General features: G+C 48.3%; 1 protein-coding gene across 1 annotated transcript; it reads right to left on the reverse strand.

Annotated features, from left to right (window-relative positions):
- Positions 1 to 2,234: 2,234 nt before the first annotated feature.
- Alox15b (arachidonate 15-lipoxygenase type B) lies at positions 2,235 to 12,432 on the reverse strand. The gene is given in 14 exon segments (XM_008855767.2): positions 2,235 to 2,603; positions 3,304 to 3,474; positions 3,544 to 3,647; positions 3,745 to 3,863; positions 4,043 to 4,212; positions 4,522 to 4,608; positions 5,292 to 5,495; positions 5,604 to 5,750; positions 5,977 to 6,149; positions 7,494 to 7,597; positions 7,837 to 7,959; positions 11,628 to 11,709; positions 11,980 to 12,202; positions 12,286 to 12,432. Coding segments are annotated over 14 exon segments (2,034 nt in total). The 3' UTR covers positions 2,235 to 2,423.
- Positions 12,433 to 15,000: the final 2,568 nt, after the last annotated feature.

Raw genomic sequence — 15,000 nt, forward strand, 5'->3', positions numbered from 1 at the left:
GGGAGAGGGAGAGGGAGAGGGAGAGGGAGAGGGAGAGGGAGAGGGAGGAAGGAAACTTGGGCCTACAGATTAGCGTAGTCCGCAGTCATGGGAACAAAATAAGCAGAGCAATTAAGTGATAGGCAGGTCCCATGGTAACGAGTCCCATAGGAGGGAGGAGAGGAGTCCCATGGCCAGTCTTCTACCCCATCCACAGTGGTCTTGTAGATGCAGAGCATATAGGAGATGGAAGGTTGACTAAGGAGGAGGAAGCTCTTCAATGGCACAGGACTCACATGTCTTTGAGGCAGAGCAGAAAGATGGGGAAAATTATGAGGACACAGAGAGGGAAAGGAACCCATCCCCCTATAGTCTGGCTGAAGACTCTTACCGTCTGAGAAGCAAGATTTTCAGTGTAATTAACATTTGCTGTGAAGGTTGCTGACATAGACTTAATATTCCATATATATATATATTTAACAGTTTTTGGATTGGTTTATTTTTATGTGAGGGTGTTTTGCTTGCATGTATATAAGCTCACCACACGTGTGCACTTGGAGGCCAGAAGAGGACTTTTGATCCCTCGGAACTAAAGTTAAGGACAGTTGTTAGCTGCCATGTGGGTGCTGGGAATCGAACCAGGGTTCTCTGCAAGAGCAGTCAGTGCTCTTAACACCTGAACCATCTCTCCAAGCCCCTATTCCTTTCTTAAAAAAATTATTTTATAGTTGTATGCCTGTAAGTGCCTATGGAGGCCAGAAGAGGGTTTTCAATTCCCTGGAAATAGGCAGTCATGAGCCACCCAATATAGATGCTGGGAACTGAACTTAAGTCCTCTGGAAGAACATCAAGTGCTCCTAACTGCAAAGCCATCTCCCTAGCCCAGCACAGAGGTTCTAACCAGTTGATCAGCCTCCTTGTAGAATCTTTAACACAGGTGCCCCCCACTCCACACTTCAGTTCACAATCTCTTCTCTAGGAACTTGCCTTTGCTCTCTTACAGTGCATTTCAATAATACATTTGTCTGTCTATGTCTTGGCAAACTCTTTACTGGTCATGACACCAGGCTTCCTTACACCAAGGCGTCCTTTTAGTCTCAATGTGTGGCACATCTCATGAGGGAAATCTCCACTTGCTGTGAAGACTCCTTCTTTCCCCTCCCTTCTCCTTCCTCTTTCTCCACTCTGGTTACCCTAGAGCAAGAGGGAGCAGAGTATGTGTGGCTAGGACTTGCGTCTGTCAGCTGGACTTTCTTCCAGCCTTGGCATTCACTACTTCCTGGAGAGGGAGGAAACAGAGCATGTAGGTAAATGGATAGATCTAGAAACTGTTATACTAAGTGAAGTAACACAGACTCAGAAAAACAAAAGACATATGTTCTCCCTCATTTGTGGATCCTAGCACCAAATCCTTTTAAATTCCATGTTCTTTTAATAAGATGATGCTGTACATCAATCTCTTCTGGGTGAAATAACTACCATCATCACGACTTCAGCGGTGCATGCTTGCTAAACATCGTCACAATTGGGCTTGTTGATGGTTGTGCTCCTTCATTAAAGGAGGGGCAAGCAGGGTCATTGGACCCTCACCAGAGTATCCAGCACTCTTCCCAGCCAACTGTATGTAATTTGGCCCTAATCACACATGGCCTCCTGGATTTGGGGAGGACTAAAGTATATAATCTGGGGAAGACTAGGAAGAGAAGGCTTGATCCATGCTGGTTAAAGGATTTCCAGTGTGCATACCCTCAGGTCACTCATGCACCTCAGCAATCCCTCAGTCATCTCTGTAAGTAAGCTCAGTAAATCATTGGTTCCCCAGGAAAACTTTAATCAAACATTGGTTTGACACTAGAACCATAAAAGGGGATAAGCATTGCTTAGTATCCCCAGGAAAAGAATTCTCACAACAGCTAGAAAATTTATTTGTTAATGTTATTATGTCTCATGATTATTAAAAAAGAAAATGAGAATGAAAAAGATGTTCTGTTCATTTTTAAGGTGAGGCAGTAGGCTATGAGCACCCTCTTGGGTAGGTTTTCAGTTAGGCTCTTCTTGTGCTGCCTTTGAGTTAGGTTGACTGTGAGATGGGGCTGGCTCTGGTCAGCGGAATAGGATTCTGTGCTTCTGTTATACTCCACAGTAACATAATGCAAAACAAAGCAAACTAGCAAAACTGGTCATAGGGGCTACGGTTTTGGTGTCTCCAAAAGTTTTGGTGGTCTTATCCCATGAGATTCTGTTCTCTGTGGGATTTTTGGTTTCTCTGTTTTGGCTTTGTTTCTCAGTTGTGTGTATGTAAGTGAGGGGTTATGTGAGACTTGGTTGTCCAGGAGAAGCACATGGTGGGAAGCCTGTTTTTCTGAAGGGTCCTTTTTTTTCCAGGTGACAGCCTGGACATGTCAAAGGGATGGATGTCACATGGGGCCATCTTCTCTAAGGTTTTAGATGGAGACACTGTTCTCAATGAGGGGAGGGTCCAGGTAGGTGTAGGACAATGCCAGGCCTTGATTCCGCTCTTTGATGTCCCTGGAGATCTCGATCAGATGACTCTGGAAGGCAAGGATGCTTCGCTGGGGGGCATCCTCTGTGAAGTGTTCATCTGGATATGTGCCCAGGGGTCTCTGGAGACAAAATCAAAAGGTTGGGTTTCTTAGGGCCCCCATCATTTTTTTTTCTTTTTTTTTTTTCGGTCTTTTTGAGACAAGGTCTCCCTGTAGCCTCAGCTGGCCTGGATTCGCTAATGGAGACCAAGCTGGCCTTGAACTCACAGAGCTCTACCTGCCTCTGTCTCCTGAGTGCTGGGATTAAAGGTGTGCACCACCATGCCTGGCTTTTTTTTTTTGGTCTTTTTGAGACAGGGTCTCCCTATAGCCCCAGATGGCCTGGAACTCACTATGTAGACTAAGCCAGCCTTGAACTCACAGAGATCCACCTGCCTCTGCCTCCTAAGTGCTGGGACTGGCAGGCCCCCATCTTCTGAGCAGCTGTAACCAACTTTAGCTGGCTGTAGCCCCAGGCCATCCTCCTGCCCAGGCACCTGAAGCAGTCTGCCCCTCCCCTATGCTATTCTTTAGGGGATGATTATCTGAAAGGTCCTGGAATTTTTAATTTGAAGATTTAAAGGAGACGTCATTGCTTAGAGTGACACTCTGTCGTCTCTTTTGGCCACCTGATCCTCACTGTGAGATGTTCAAGGGTGATGTGTCCCGTTGGGAAGGTTCAGTGGAGTGAAGGAATCTTGATGGCAGGGTTGAGTTTTGGCCAAGAACGCATCTTCCCCAGTCCAGCTCAATCTGGCTTAATTCCTAGCTCCACACTCACTCGGTCCCCAGGCTCCTTGCTCAGCAACCAGAGGGCAATGATGATGTCACATGTGGCATTGACTGGTGGGAGGGTGGCTATGAAACCCTCAGGCCAAGCCTGGCCTTTGGAAGTGGGTGGTGGCTGCTGCATGGTAGGTGGCAGGTTGGGCATCCAAACACAGGAGTCAAACTAAAGGCCAACAAGACAGAATGAGGCTGAGACTCTAGCCCCTCCATCCCCCTGCCCACCTTTCCTCACCTGGCCTGCACTGACAGCTGCATGCTTGGCTGAACAGGTGAATACCACCATGGTGACATACTGAATCAAGGCTTCCTGAGTATCCAATGAGGAAGGCACACCTGTAGGAAGAGCTGGGCTGGGGCTAGGGCTGCAGGGAACTTGAGGACCTCATTGCAGAGGCCAGAGGGTGGGGCCCAAGGGCTGAGGTCCCTGTATCTGAGCTTTCCCGGCTGAGGAAGCCCTCAGAGAAGATCTCCCTCACCCAGGCCTGGAGCTCTTGGTCATCTTGAACAGATACATCACTTGGGTAGTAGATGCTGACTATCTCAGAGACAAAGCTGCAAGGTGAACCCGGGTCAGTCCCTGCCTCCAAACTTGATCCTCTCTGTGAAGCGCCTTTGCCCAGGGTTGTTCATGCTCAGCCCTCCTCATTGTGAATCTCTACAGGGTTCCCCTTTTCCTGCCCAATTTTCCTATCTCCCCTGCCCCTGGGGCCTCCTGGAGATAGTTCCCTCACCGCTTCACTGCCCCCCAGATCTGCATCCCATCATCCCGGTAGTAGTAGCCTGGGATGTCCTCAACTCCTCGGGCTTGGATATCTTCAGGAAGACACAGATCAGAGTAGTTCAGCTGCTCCATATTTCTCTTTATTAGCTTAGAGAATCCTTCAACATCAAGGCCTGTGGACTAAAAGAAAGAACTTCTGGGCACTAGAACCTTGCTTCAAATGCTGGAAACAGTGTGGAGGCACACGCCTTTAATCCCAGGGAGGCAGAGGTAGGCAGATCTCCAAGAGTTCAAAGCCAGCCTGGTCTACATAGTGAGTTCCAGGCCAGCTGGGGCTACAGGGAGACCCTGTCTCAAAAACCAAAAATAAACATGCAAGCAAAAAAGCAGGCAACAGCTCTGGTGTTAGAGATGGAGCCACTCCCACCCCAGAACTTTGTATTCTTCCAATTAAAGAATGCCCCCCACCCTTCCTAAGGCACCTCTTACCCTGTCTACCACCTGCCCAGGGGCAATGAGCAGCTCTCTGGCGAGGGTATTGATATGCAGCGTGTACCGGATATGGGGTATCAGCAGCTGCAAGAGGGAGGAGATGGCGTAGCTGGGGAGGACCAGACCTGCTTCCACAGAGCCACCCACCTGTGGGTCAGCCAGAAAGAGTCAACAGGGACTCTAGGGTGCAGCTTGAAACAGGCAACAGTGCTCCCAGCCCAGTCATGGGTGCTGAGCCCCACCTTGTCCCGCATCCTCTGAACACCAGATCATTTTCCCAAATAAAGACCTTATGCGCTTCCTAGGTTTCCAGCTCCAACTTCCTGTGATGTCCTATCTCTGGGACAAGTAGAGCACTATGAAAAGCCTGGAAATGTGGCGCTGTACCCCAGAGCCCACCTCTGAGTGACTAGGAGCTGAAGATGGTCAGGAACTCAACCTGATGGAAGAACACAGAGCAGGGCCCTATGGAGCCCTCAGAGGACACATTCATTTCCTTCATGGAGTTAAGACATCTCCTCTGAGAGCAGAACTGCCCCTCCCAGGGCTTCTTGGACTTTCTAATTTCCGCTTAGCTGTTCTCTCAGGCCCTGGATGCAGGTCCTACTCTGTGTTCTTCAATCAGAATTGGGGTGCTGCATCCCAGTCTGGAAGGACATGCCCACCTGGGGAAAGGCTGCTTAGAAGAGGCACCACGAGGTACAGGATAAAGCTCGGGGGTCTGTAGGATTGGGGAGAAGCCTAGGCCTCCTTGTTGAGACACTAACCTTGAAGAGAGGGTGGCAATGGGGCAGCTGGCGCAGCATGGCCAGGGCAAAGACTTCAGGAAGCAGGTGCACATGCAGCAGATGTGTGAGGGCCTCGTGGACAGAAAACTCAGCATTGCGAACCCAGGTCTTGGCTAGCAGCCAGTCCCACTTGTCATCACTGGGCAGAAAGATGGGGTTATTGGGCCCGGGGGACTGGCTGAACTGGTGGGGGAGATCAGTTGGAAGGGAGGCAGTGTCAGTGTCTGCCAGCCATTCAGTGGGGCCCTTTGTACTTCTGCCATACCACCTGCCCCCTGCCTCATTACAGACCTGGATGGCAAGGGGCAACAGGGGTCCTTGCCCTGGGCGCTGGTATAACAGAGTCATTGGGGCTGCAGAGAATTGAGGTCTCCCATTGATGACATTGGTATGGATGCTGGAGAGGATGCCATGATCCACCAAGTACAGGGAGCCCTTCTGCAGGAGAGAGGGGAGCTGCCACTGCCACCTGCTTTCTAAAGCAGGGGGCAGGTAGCACAGAGAGGACCCAAGATTAGGAGGGGAGTGCATTTGAGCAGAGGATGACCTTGGTGTGCAAAACACAGTAAGACCTTAACAAATATGAATAACTCCTCCCTCTCCAGCAGAGATAGGTCCGAAGAAACTGAGATAGACTTTACAGAGTTGGGAGCCTGTGCCCCACCTCCAATTCAGCCTGCAGACTGGTTCCAGGGCCCAGCACTGGGGCCACCATGTCATCAGTGACTGGGAAGTTCTTTGGGAGGCTGCGACAGCGACGGATCAGGACAGGATTGAGACCATTTAGGAACTGGGAGGCGAAGAAGTCGTCTTCCTGCCAGTGCTCAAACACGTACTCTGCAGCAGGGTGGAGGACACAGGGACCAGTGACCACAGCTCCAGGAGGTTTCTTCCTAACCTTCATGGCAGAGTTTTCTTCTGCCCATCCTGGGTGTCCTATATATTTCTCAGGGTGACCTCCCCTTCCCCCTGGCTTTGGCACAGCCTATTCACCAAAAAGCAAATCTTAGTCCCAGTCCATCATCCTGCCACCTACCTGACACCACCCTAAATGAATCATTAGCTTCAAATACAACATACCAAAGGCCAAGTATAGGTTTTTCCTTCAGCTTAGCCCCTACCCCCACTGCCTGACATCCCAGGGAATGGCAAGTCCATGCACTGGACTGTCCATAGCAGAGTCTAGAACCTACCTCTCTAGGAAGTGACTTCCTCCTCCATCTTCAGTGTCTCTTGGCTCATCTGTCTACTCCATCCCTGTATATACTGCCTTGATGAAGCCACTAGTCTCTGCTGACCTCAGCTAGAATCCCATGGCTAATCCTCCTGCTTCTACTCTGGCCCCCAGCCCACCCCATAAAAGTATCTCTGGTCATACTATTCCCCAGCTAACCACTGGTCACTAGCCTCACATTGTGTTGAGGAAAGGTTCCAGCCTGCCACAACCCACTCACTATGGGCACCTTACTCAATCCACTTGGGCCATAGAAGCTTCTTTCTTTCTTTCTCTCTTTCTCTCTTTTTTTTGTCTTTTTGAGACAAGGTCTCCTTGTAGCCCCAGCTGTCCTGGAACTCACTATGTAGACCAGGCTAGCCTTGAACTTGCAAAGATCTGCCTGCCTCTGTCTCCCAAGTGCTGGGATTAAAGGTGTGTGCCACCATGCCCAGCCAGCCCAGCTTCTTTCTTTCTTATAAGTGTCCTACCCTTCCATCTTTAAGACCTGCCTATTTGCTGTCCCTTGAGCCTGAAGCTGTCTCTACCCTATGCCCCCTATCCTCAGAGCTGTTAATACTTACTCAACCTCATTAGGAGTGCTTTCCAGGACCTCTGAAGGCTAAAGTGGGTCCTCCTTCTGTCCCATTCTGGAGCCAATGAGCACGTCTCCCAAGAAACTCTAATGGTCTGATTTTGAGTCCTATTAGTGACCCCTGTCCATCTTCACTGTGAGCCCTGTGTCCATAGCCCCAACAATAGCTACCTTGATATTTGTTGGATTAGGAGGTCAGGGGTCCCCTCCATCTACCACCTCCATTGTCTCTGTGGGAACTGTAAGAGCTAGAAAGGGAAACGAGCCTTCCCAAAGCCACAAGGTGAATTGGTCTTTGGTGTTCCAAGCCTCCTGGCAGTGGTGGGAACTGGTGTCCCAGACAGAGATTAAGATCCTGGCTCCAGTGCCTCACCTGCTGCTGGGGTGCTGTGGAAGTTGAACATCCTTCTCATCTCCCTCAGACTCCTCCAGAGCCCTGTGCGGTCCAGCATCCCCTTGATTTTCAGCTCTGTAAAACTGATGGAGGAAAGGAGGTGTAGGAAGAGGGCACAGAGCTCCAGGAGACCCTTCCCTGTCTGCCTGCCTGATGTAGTCACCACCCCTAAGGTAGCCAGTGCCCTGCAGGAATTGGGAGTGCCTGAGCAGGAGGCTATGTCCTGCGCAGGGCTATGTGAGCCATATCCCTGAGGTGGGGAATTGAATACAGGAAGAGAGAAGGCAGAGTGGGGACATCAGAGCCAAGGTGGTATCCTCACGCAGAGCTGACTTTGAAGCAGAATTTGGCATTCTTGACTGCAGAGTACTTGATGTTGAGGTCCAAGTCTTTCACAGTCGCCTGATCGAGGCAGTGAGGCCAGCCTTGGATGTAAGTCTTCCAGCTGGAGTGGGTGACAGGTAAGTGATCAGCAAGAGGTTTCTGGGAGCTGCTGGACTTGGACTGAAGAGTCCTATTGAGATCTTCCTTCCCCTCTGCTCACCAGGTTGTAAACTGCATGTTCCCACAGGGATCTTGGAGCACCTGACTAGAGCTGGGTCAATCAGAGTCCTTCTCAAGGAATTTGAGATTGGACCTGAGCTAAACAGGTGGGTTTTTTTCAGGCATCTGGATTATAGTATATGAATATAGGGACTGTTACCTATGTGGATTGGGAATGCAGGAAAGCTGGAGAGAGGGAGGAAAGAGGAGGGAGAGAGGGAGAGACAGAGAAGTATCTGGCATCTGGGAGGGAGTTACCTTAGTCTGTGGCTTGAGATTTTGACCATTTTTCCTGTCTGTATTCCTGCAAGTACCTCTGTGTCTGCTTTTAATCTATCTGAACCACACAGTGCTTAACACAGATGCATCTTTAGTGGGACTCAGTTCTGAGCTGGGGTTATTCCCAAGGTTTCTGTTGCTTTGGGTAGGGAAGCCACACAGCGGTACTCCAACCGCCATAGCTTAGGGAGCCACTGTAATTTACTCTGCTCTGGCTTAAGGCATCTCTAAGTCCCGTGATCATGCAAGCAACAGCCAAAGACCACTGGGTGAAATAATAAAATTATATTCTAGCAAGCTAAGTCCTCTCATACATAAAATTTACATAAAAATAGCTTATAGGAACTGAGGCTGGTGGCACAGACCTGTAATTCCAGTTACTCAGGAGGCTGAGGCATGAAGATTGGAGGTTCAGTGACTGCTTGGGCTACACAGTGAATTCGAGGCCAGTCTGGCCAACTTAGTGAGAACTTGTCTCAAAATTAAAGATTAAAGAAGCCGCAGGGACTATAGCTCAGCAGTAGAGCACTGGCCTAGCATGTACACAGCCCTAGGTTTAATCTCAAGTATGGCAGAATAAACAAAGAACAAAATAAAGAATAAATATGTTAAAAAAGTAGGGCTGGTGAGCTTGCCACCAAACCTAACAACTTGAGGTTGATCTCTGAGTCCCACATGGTAGAAGGAGAAAACCAATTCCTACAAGTTGTCCTCTGCCCTCCACACGCATGTTGCAGCACATGCACATGTGTACACACACACACACACATACACAAAGTAAATAAAATATAATTACAAATTTAAAAGAAATCAACAAAAAAAGGACTGGAGAGATGATTCTGGTGGTTAAGAGCACTGACTGCTCTTGCGGAAGACTCAGGTTTGATTCCCAGCACCCACATGGTGGCTAACAACCATCTACAACTCCAGCTCCAGGGGAATCCAATGCCCTCTTCTGACTTCCATGGGCATTGCACGACATGGGTGCACTTACACAAATGCAGGCAATATATAAAAATAAAATAAAAATAATAAGCCAGGTGTGGTGGTGCATGCCTTTAATCCCAGCACTTGGGAGGCAGAGGCGGGTGGATCTCTGTGAGTTCAAGGCCAGCCTGGTCTACATAGTGAGTTCTAGGACAGCTGGGGATACAGGGAGACCCTGTCTTAAAAAGACCAAAAAATAAAATAAAATAAATAAATAAAAATAAATAAATAAATAAAATGTTTTTAAAAATCAACAAAAAATAAAAATTAAGAGGACTGGGGCTATATCTCAGTGGTAGCATGTTTGGTTGGAATGCAAAGGCCCTGGTTTCAATTTCTAGCATTAAACAATTTAATCATAAAAAAGCTTTTAGATTTAAGCTTTTGACTTTAAAGAACAATTTGCAATTAAAGTACACTGCCACCAGGTGGTGGCCAAAGCCTGCATCTCAAACTAATCTGTACAGGATTCATCTGGAGACTTTTGGCAAACTGCAGGGTTTTTACTTAGTAGGTGCAGGCTGAGCCCAAAAGCTTAACTTCTCTAATAGGTTCCCAGGAGATGTTGATGCTGTGACTTGAAGCCTCACTTTAATGATAATACTAAGAACCTGGACAGAGAGAACAGAGACATAAATAATAGCAACAACACACTTTTATGTAGAGCTTAACATTCTTGTTGTTGAGTTGTTTTTTTTTTTTGTGGTGTGTGTGTGTGTGTGTGTGTGTGTGTGTGTGTATGTGTGTGTGTGTGAGTGCAGGGTCTCATGTATCCCAAGACCCAAATTCACTATATAGCCATGGATGACCTTGAACTTCTGATCTTCCTGTTTCCACTTCATCAATGCTGGGACTATACATATAGGCTACCACATCTGGTTTATATGGTGCTGGGGTTCAAACCCAGGGATTCCTGAATGTTAGGCAAGCACTGTAGCAACTGAGCTACACCCCAGCCCTGATTTTTTAAATTTTAATTAATTAATTAATTAATTAATTTTATTTTATGTGTATGAGTGTATTGCCTGCATGTAAGTGAGTGTACCCGTGTCATGCAATGCTGCGGAGTATAGAAGAGGGCTTTGGATTCTCCTGGAACTGGAGTTAAGGATGGTTAGTAGCTGCCATGTGGGTGTTGGGAAATCGAACCCGGGTCCTCTGCAAGAGCAGTCAGTGCTCTTAACTGCTGAGCCATCTCTCCAGCCCCCAAGCCCTGATTTTTTAAAAAATAAACTTGGTACTGAGAAATGAACTGCATTCCTTTTTTTTTTTTTTTTTGGTCTTTTGGAAACAAGGTCTCTCTCTGTAGCTCCAGCTGGCCTGGAACTCACTATACAGACCAGGCTGATCTCGAACTCACAGAGATTCACCTGCCTTGGTCTCCCTAGCACTAGGATTAAAGGTGTGTGCCAGCCTTGAATTGCATTCTTAAACCATTTCTCACTTGTTTTCCTTAATGCAAATGAGATTGGTATTCTTGATTTCTTCTGCAGAAGAAAATAGAGATCAAAGTGATTAGATGACTTAGCTAAGATCTCCCAACTCAACTCCTGCTGGGGTCTACACTGGCCCTGCATCACCTGGGACCAGAAGACCTCAGTATCTGCTCCCTCTCCCTGGTTGCTACTGTGAGATTGAGTGCAATGATTTTCATGACAAATGCTGTACCACCAGGAACCAAGTGAGTCTGTGGCTGCTTGGTCTCCAGAGACCTCCTGGAACAAAAGCAGGCAGTTCAGGATCTGGGAAGCAGACAAGATGAAGATCACCAAGATCTTTTGAAAAATCTCCACTTGAGAGCGCTTCCTGTCTTTATTCAGTGCCTTACTCGGAAAAGTCCTTTGTACTGATCTAAGAACAGAGAAAGCATTCTTGTCTCACCCTTGACTGTCCCAGGGTGCCTGAACTGTTCTGGGTTCCCCAGGAGATACCTGAAATTCTGCCCATGGTTATGGGAGGAGGAAACAACCTGATGTGTGTGAGAAAAAACAGCAAAAGAGATGGGCAAGGAAGTACATACAGGAAATGTTTTAGAGCAGTGGTTTTCAAACTTCAAGTGGGTGCCAGAGTCATCTGAAAAGCTTGTTAAGATAGAAATCCTCCCTGCCCTCCAACATGGTCAGAGCCAGGAGGTCAGAGAGCCTGACAATCTGCATTTCTCAAAGGTGCCTGATGATGTCATTGCTGTTTGGTCCTGGAGCACTTTCTTAGGAGAGGTTCAGGCACCCCATGTCACCAACAGTGGTTCTAGGCTGCCTTCTAGCCCAAGAGGGTCCCTTCCACCAACAGCAGACCCCTTCTCACCTGTACATCTCCCTCCTGGTTTGCAGCTCCTGCTGGCGCTGGCGCTGGAGTGTCGGGTGCTGGTCTGCCCAGGAGACCTTGGCTATAGGAAGGGATGTGGGGTGACTGGACTGAAGGAGACCCCACTTGTGGTTCCAGCTGCTCTCCGTTGGACTGCTGCCGCCTCTATCATCCCCCACCCCACTCTTCTGCTGCAGACTGCCACCTCCCCTGTCTACCGCACGCACCATCACTGTCCTCTCTGCCCCTACTCAGTGTCCACATCAGTTCACCTCTCCATTCGCCTTTCTTTTCTCCCAACCCCAGCCTCCCACTGACTGGGGTGTCTCTCCTGCAGCCCCAGTCCCCTCACCTGTTCCCTCTCGCAGCACCAGGTCCCCGGCCCCCTCCAGCCACTGGTAACACGGGAAGCGGAGATGAGCGCCCGGCAGCAACTCTAGCTGGAACTAGCGGCAGAACCAGGCGTCTGGCGGCAAGGATCCAAGAGGGAGGAGCAGCGCCGGGGGCGCCTTGTGTACGCGCAGCATCAGCACCTGGCCCACGTCCTGGGGGACTGTCACCTCGAAGTCCTCCTCCTAGAAGGATGATTTAGCATGAGAGGGGTCGTCCCCCGGACCCTTCCTCCATTGCCACCGCTGCCCCCTCCCAATGTACTCACAGCACCGGCAGTGAACTCCTTGCCAAGGCGGTCCAAGGGCACTAAGGGGCTCTCTCCCTGGGTCCCCACGATGCTCACAGACACCTTGTCCCATGTGCCAGCTCCACAGGCTTCCCCGGTGGACACTCTCACCCTGAACTTAGCCATAGCGCTAACCAGAGTCTGGCTCTCTAGTGCAAGCTGGACTATAATAAGGCTAGGTGGTTCAGCCTCAGGGATGCCCCGCCCACCAGGTCCTGTCTAGGTAAAACAGGATTGCCACTGAGTTCCCACCTGGCCACACTGCCACTAGGAAGAGCATGTCAGAGTTTAGGGCTGGGAGGGGATGGGTTAAGAAACTGAAAGCTGGGGAGGACAGTGGGCAGTGCTGGGACAGGGAGGAACTGGGATCTTGAGGGTGCGATTGAGACCCAGCTGGAACATGGGACACAAGGGTCCAGTTTATTTACCCACCGTCTTAGCTTTAAATGTGTATGCAGGACCACCTCCCTGCTTCCTACAACTATTCTGTAACTACATGTGTTGTTACATTTCCTTTAATAACTAATTTTGAGAACTATCACTGTGCCATGACTGTTAGCTTCTGGGAATTCAGGCCCAGGCAAGACTTTAGCTTTGCCTGCATGCTTATTAAAAATCAACTATGAGGGGAGCAAGACATTCAAATACTGTGTGTATTAGAATTTCAGATGACGATGAATTCTGGGAAGTACATCAGTCATGCTGATCTGAAGACATGAGAAACTGGGGTGGGCAAAAGGCCCTCAGAGGCTCAGAGGAGGTAACAGCTGAGCTGAGATCTGAGGAAGAGTATGTCTGTATGGGCAGCACTAATTGGACTCAGTGGATAATTTTTTTTTTAAAGAAGAGGATATGCAGTTGGGAGGAGGATGTAGGAGAGGGCAAAGGGGGAATTGGAGGGGGAATGGGGTGGATATGATGAAGATACATGGTATACATGTGTGAAATTCTCAAAGAATAAGTAAGAAATATTATATATATTTTTAAAAGAGTGTGCCTAGGGAAGACAGTTTTGTGTTGGGGGAACTCTCTGTGTAAGGCCCTGAGTCATTGGAGAAGGAAAAGGTAGTGAAAAGGAAGATATGGCTTTGAGGGTCTGTCTGGTCTGGAAATGCTAAATTCAAGGTGCCCATTAGGCATCCAAGTGAAGAGACTATTTTAGATAAAGAGGTCAGGACCAGACGTATATACCTGGAAGTCATGGGCACTCAGGTGTGTCCAAACCACAAGCCAGCAGAGGATGCAGGTTCTGGGACTCTCTAAAATCTGAAAGTTTTGCAAAAGAAGTAGAAATGAAAAAGAACATTCAGTGTGTGTTAGTTACTGTAACAAATGCCTGAGCAAAATCAGCTTAAAAAGATTTGTGTTGGTTCAGAGTTTTGGATGTCCTAGTCCATGACCATTTGGCCCAGCTGCTTTTGGGTCATTATGGTGGGAGCACATTATAGAGAAAAAATGCTCACCTCATGACCAGGGAGCCAAAAAAGTCAAGGAGGGATCAAGAACCTCATAATTTGTTTCAAGGATACACCCTCAATAAGCTAAAGACTTCCCAATAGGCCCCACATTTTAAAGGGTTCATGTCCTTCCAATAGTGCCCAATCAGGCCTGTAACACATGGGCCTCTAGGGGAGATTTAAGATTCAAACTGTCGTAGTGAGGTAGGAGGGCAACTAGGAGAGTGTTTCATGAAACCCACAAAGAGACTGGGCAATCATGCTATACCACACTAAGAGACTGAATAAAAGGTAGGTGAAGAAATGATTCCTATATTTGCCAACAAGGAGATATTGGAGTTTGTGATACCACCTTATAAGCAGGAATAAGGGGATCAACCCTTCTTTGTGGCATAGGGGAGTTAGATAGGGTCTCAAGTAGCCCAGACTGACTTTGAATTCACAAGTATGACTGGCCTTGAACTCCTGATCTTCCTGGCTCCACCTCCCAAGTGCTGAGATTATAGGCACACTGGCTTAAATCAGATCATTTCTATGAAACTGAACTTAGTGTATGACACCATCCCACTGTGGGAATGACAACCTTGCCCAGAGCAATGTTAGTGTTGTAATGGGGTAGAAGCCTGATTGGGGTGGTTACTGAATAACTAAAGTAACATTGCACACACACACTGTGTGACACTATTTCTGGAGAGATGTGAACAAATGTCTACTCACCCCAGATAGGGAACCAACAGTAAACCAAAGTAACAATACCACCAAGTCTAATTTGGTGAATCAATGAGTTTGTTGGGGTTATGGGGTTTCTTACAAGAGTGTGGGTAAGGAATTACAGAAGCACAGATGACTCAAAAGCATCACCAAAAACCCACCCCAACCTGGGGGACAGCTCATGAACCCTGGAGCCGCATGACCTGCAGCAGCCCAGCATGTTGGAAAGTTTCCTCCAGGGTGCTTGGCTTGCTGGAGCCTCCTCCTTTACTTGTCTTCTACCTCTATGTCCTTGGGGAGCAGTTTTGGCTTTCTAAGACTTGTGAAGTTTGTTTACATCTTGAGTCCTATCAGCCTCCCTGCTCCTCCAGGATAGAATGTTTCAACTTGGAAGAAATTGCTACACAACCCTTCACCCCTTCCTCCAGCTCTTAAATTCTTTCTTCCCTGTCTTCTGTCATGTTGCCTGAGTCTTGGAGGGAGTGATGTAGCTGTCCATCTATGGCTAAGCATGGGGCTACTATAC

The sequence above is a fragment of the Nannospalax galili genome, unplaced genomic scaffold (assembly GCF_000622305.1).
Source record: "Nannospalax galili isolate Female #2095 unplaced genomic scaffold, S.galili_v1.0 scaffold146, whole genome shotgun sequence".
Classification (NCBI taxonomy): Eukaryota; Metazoa; Chordata; class Mammalia; order Rodentia; family Spalacidae; genus Nannospalax; species Nannospalax galili.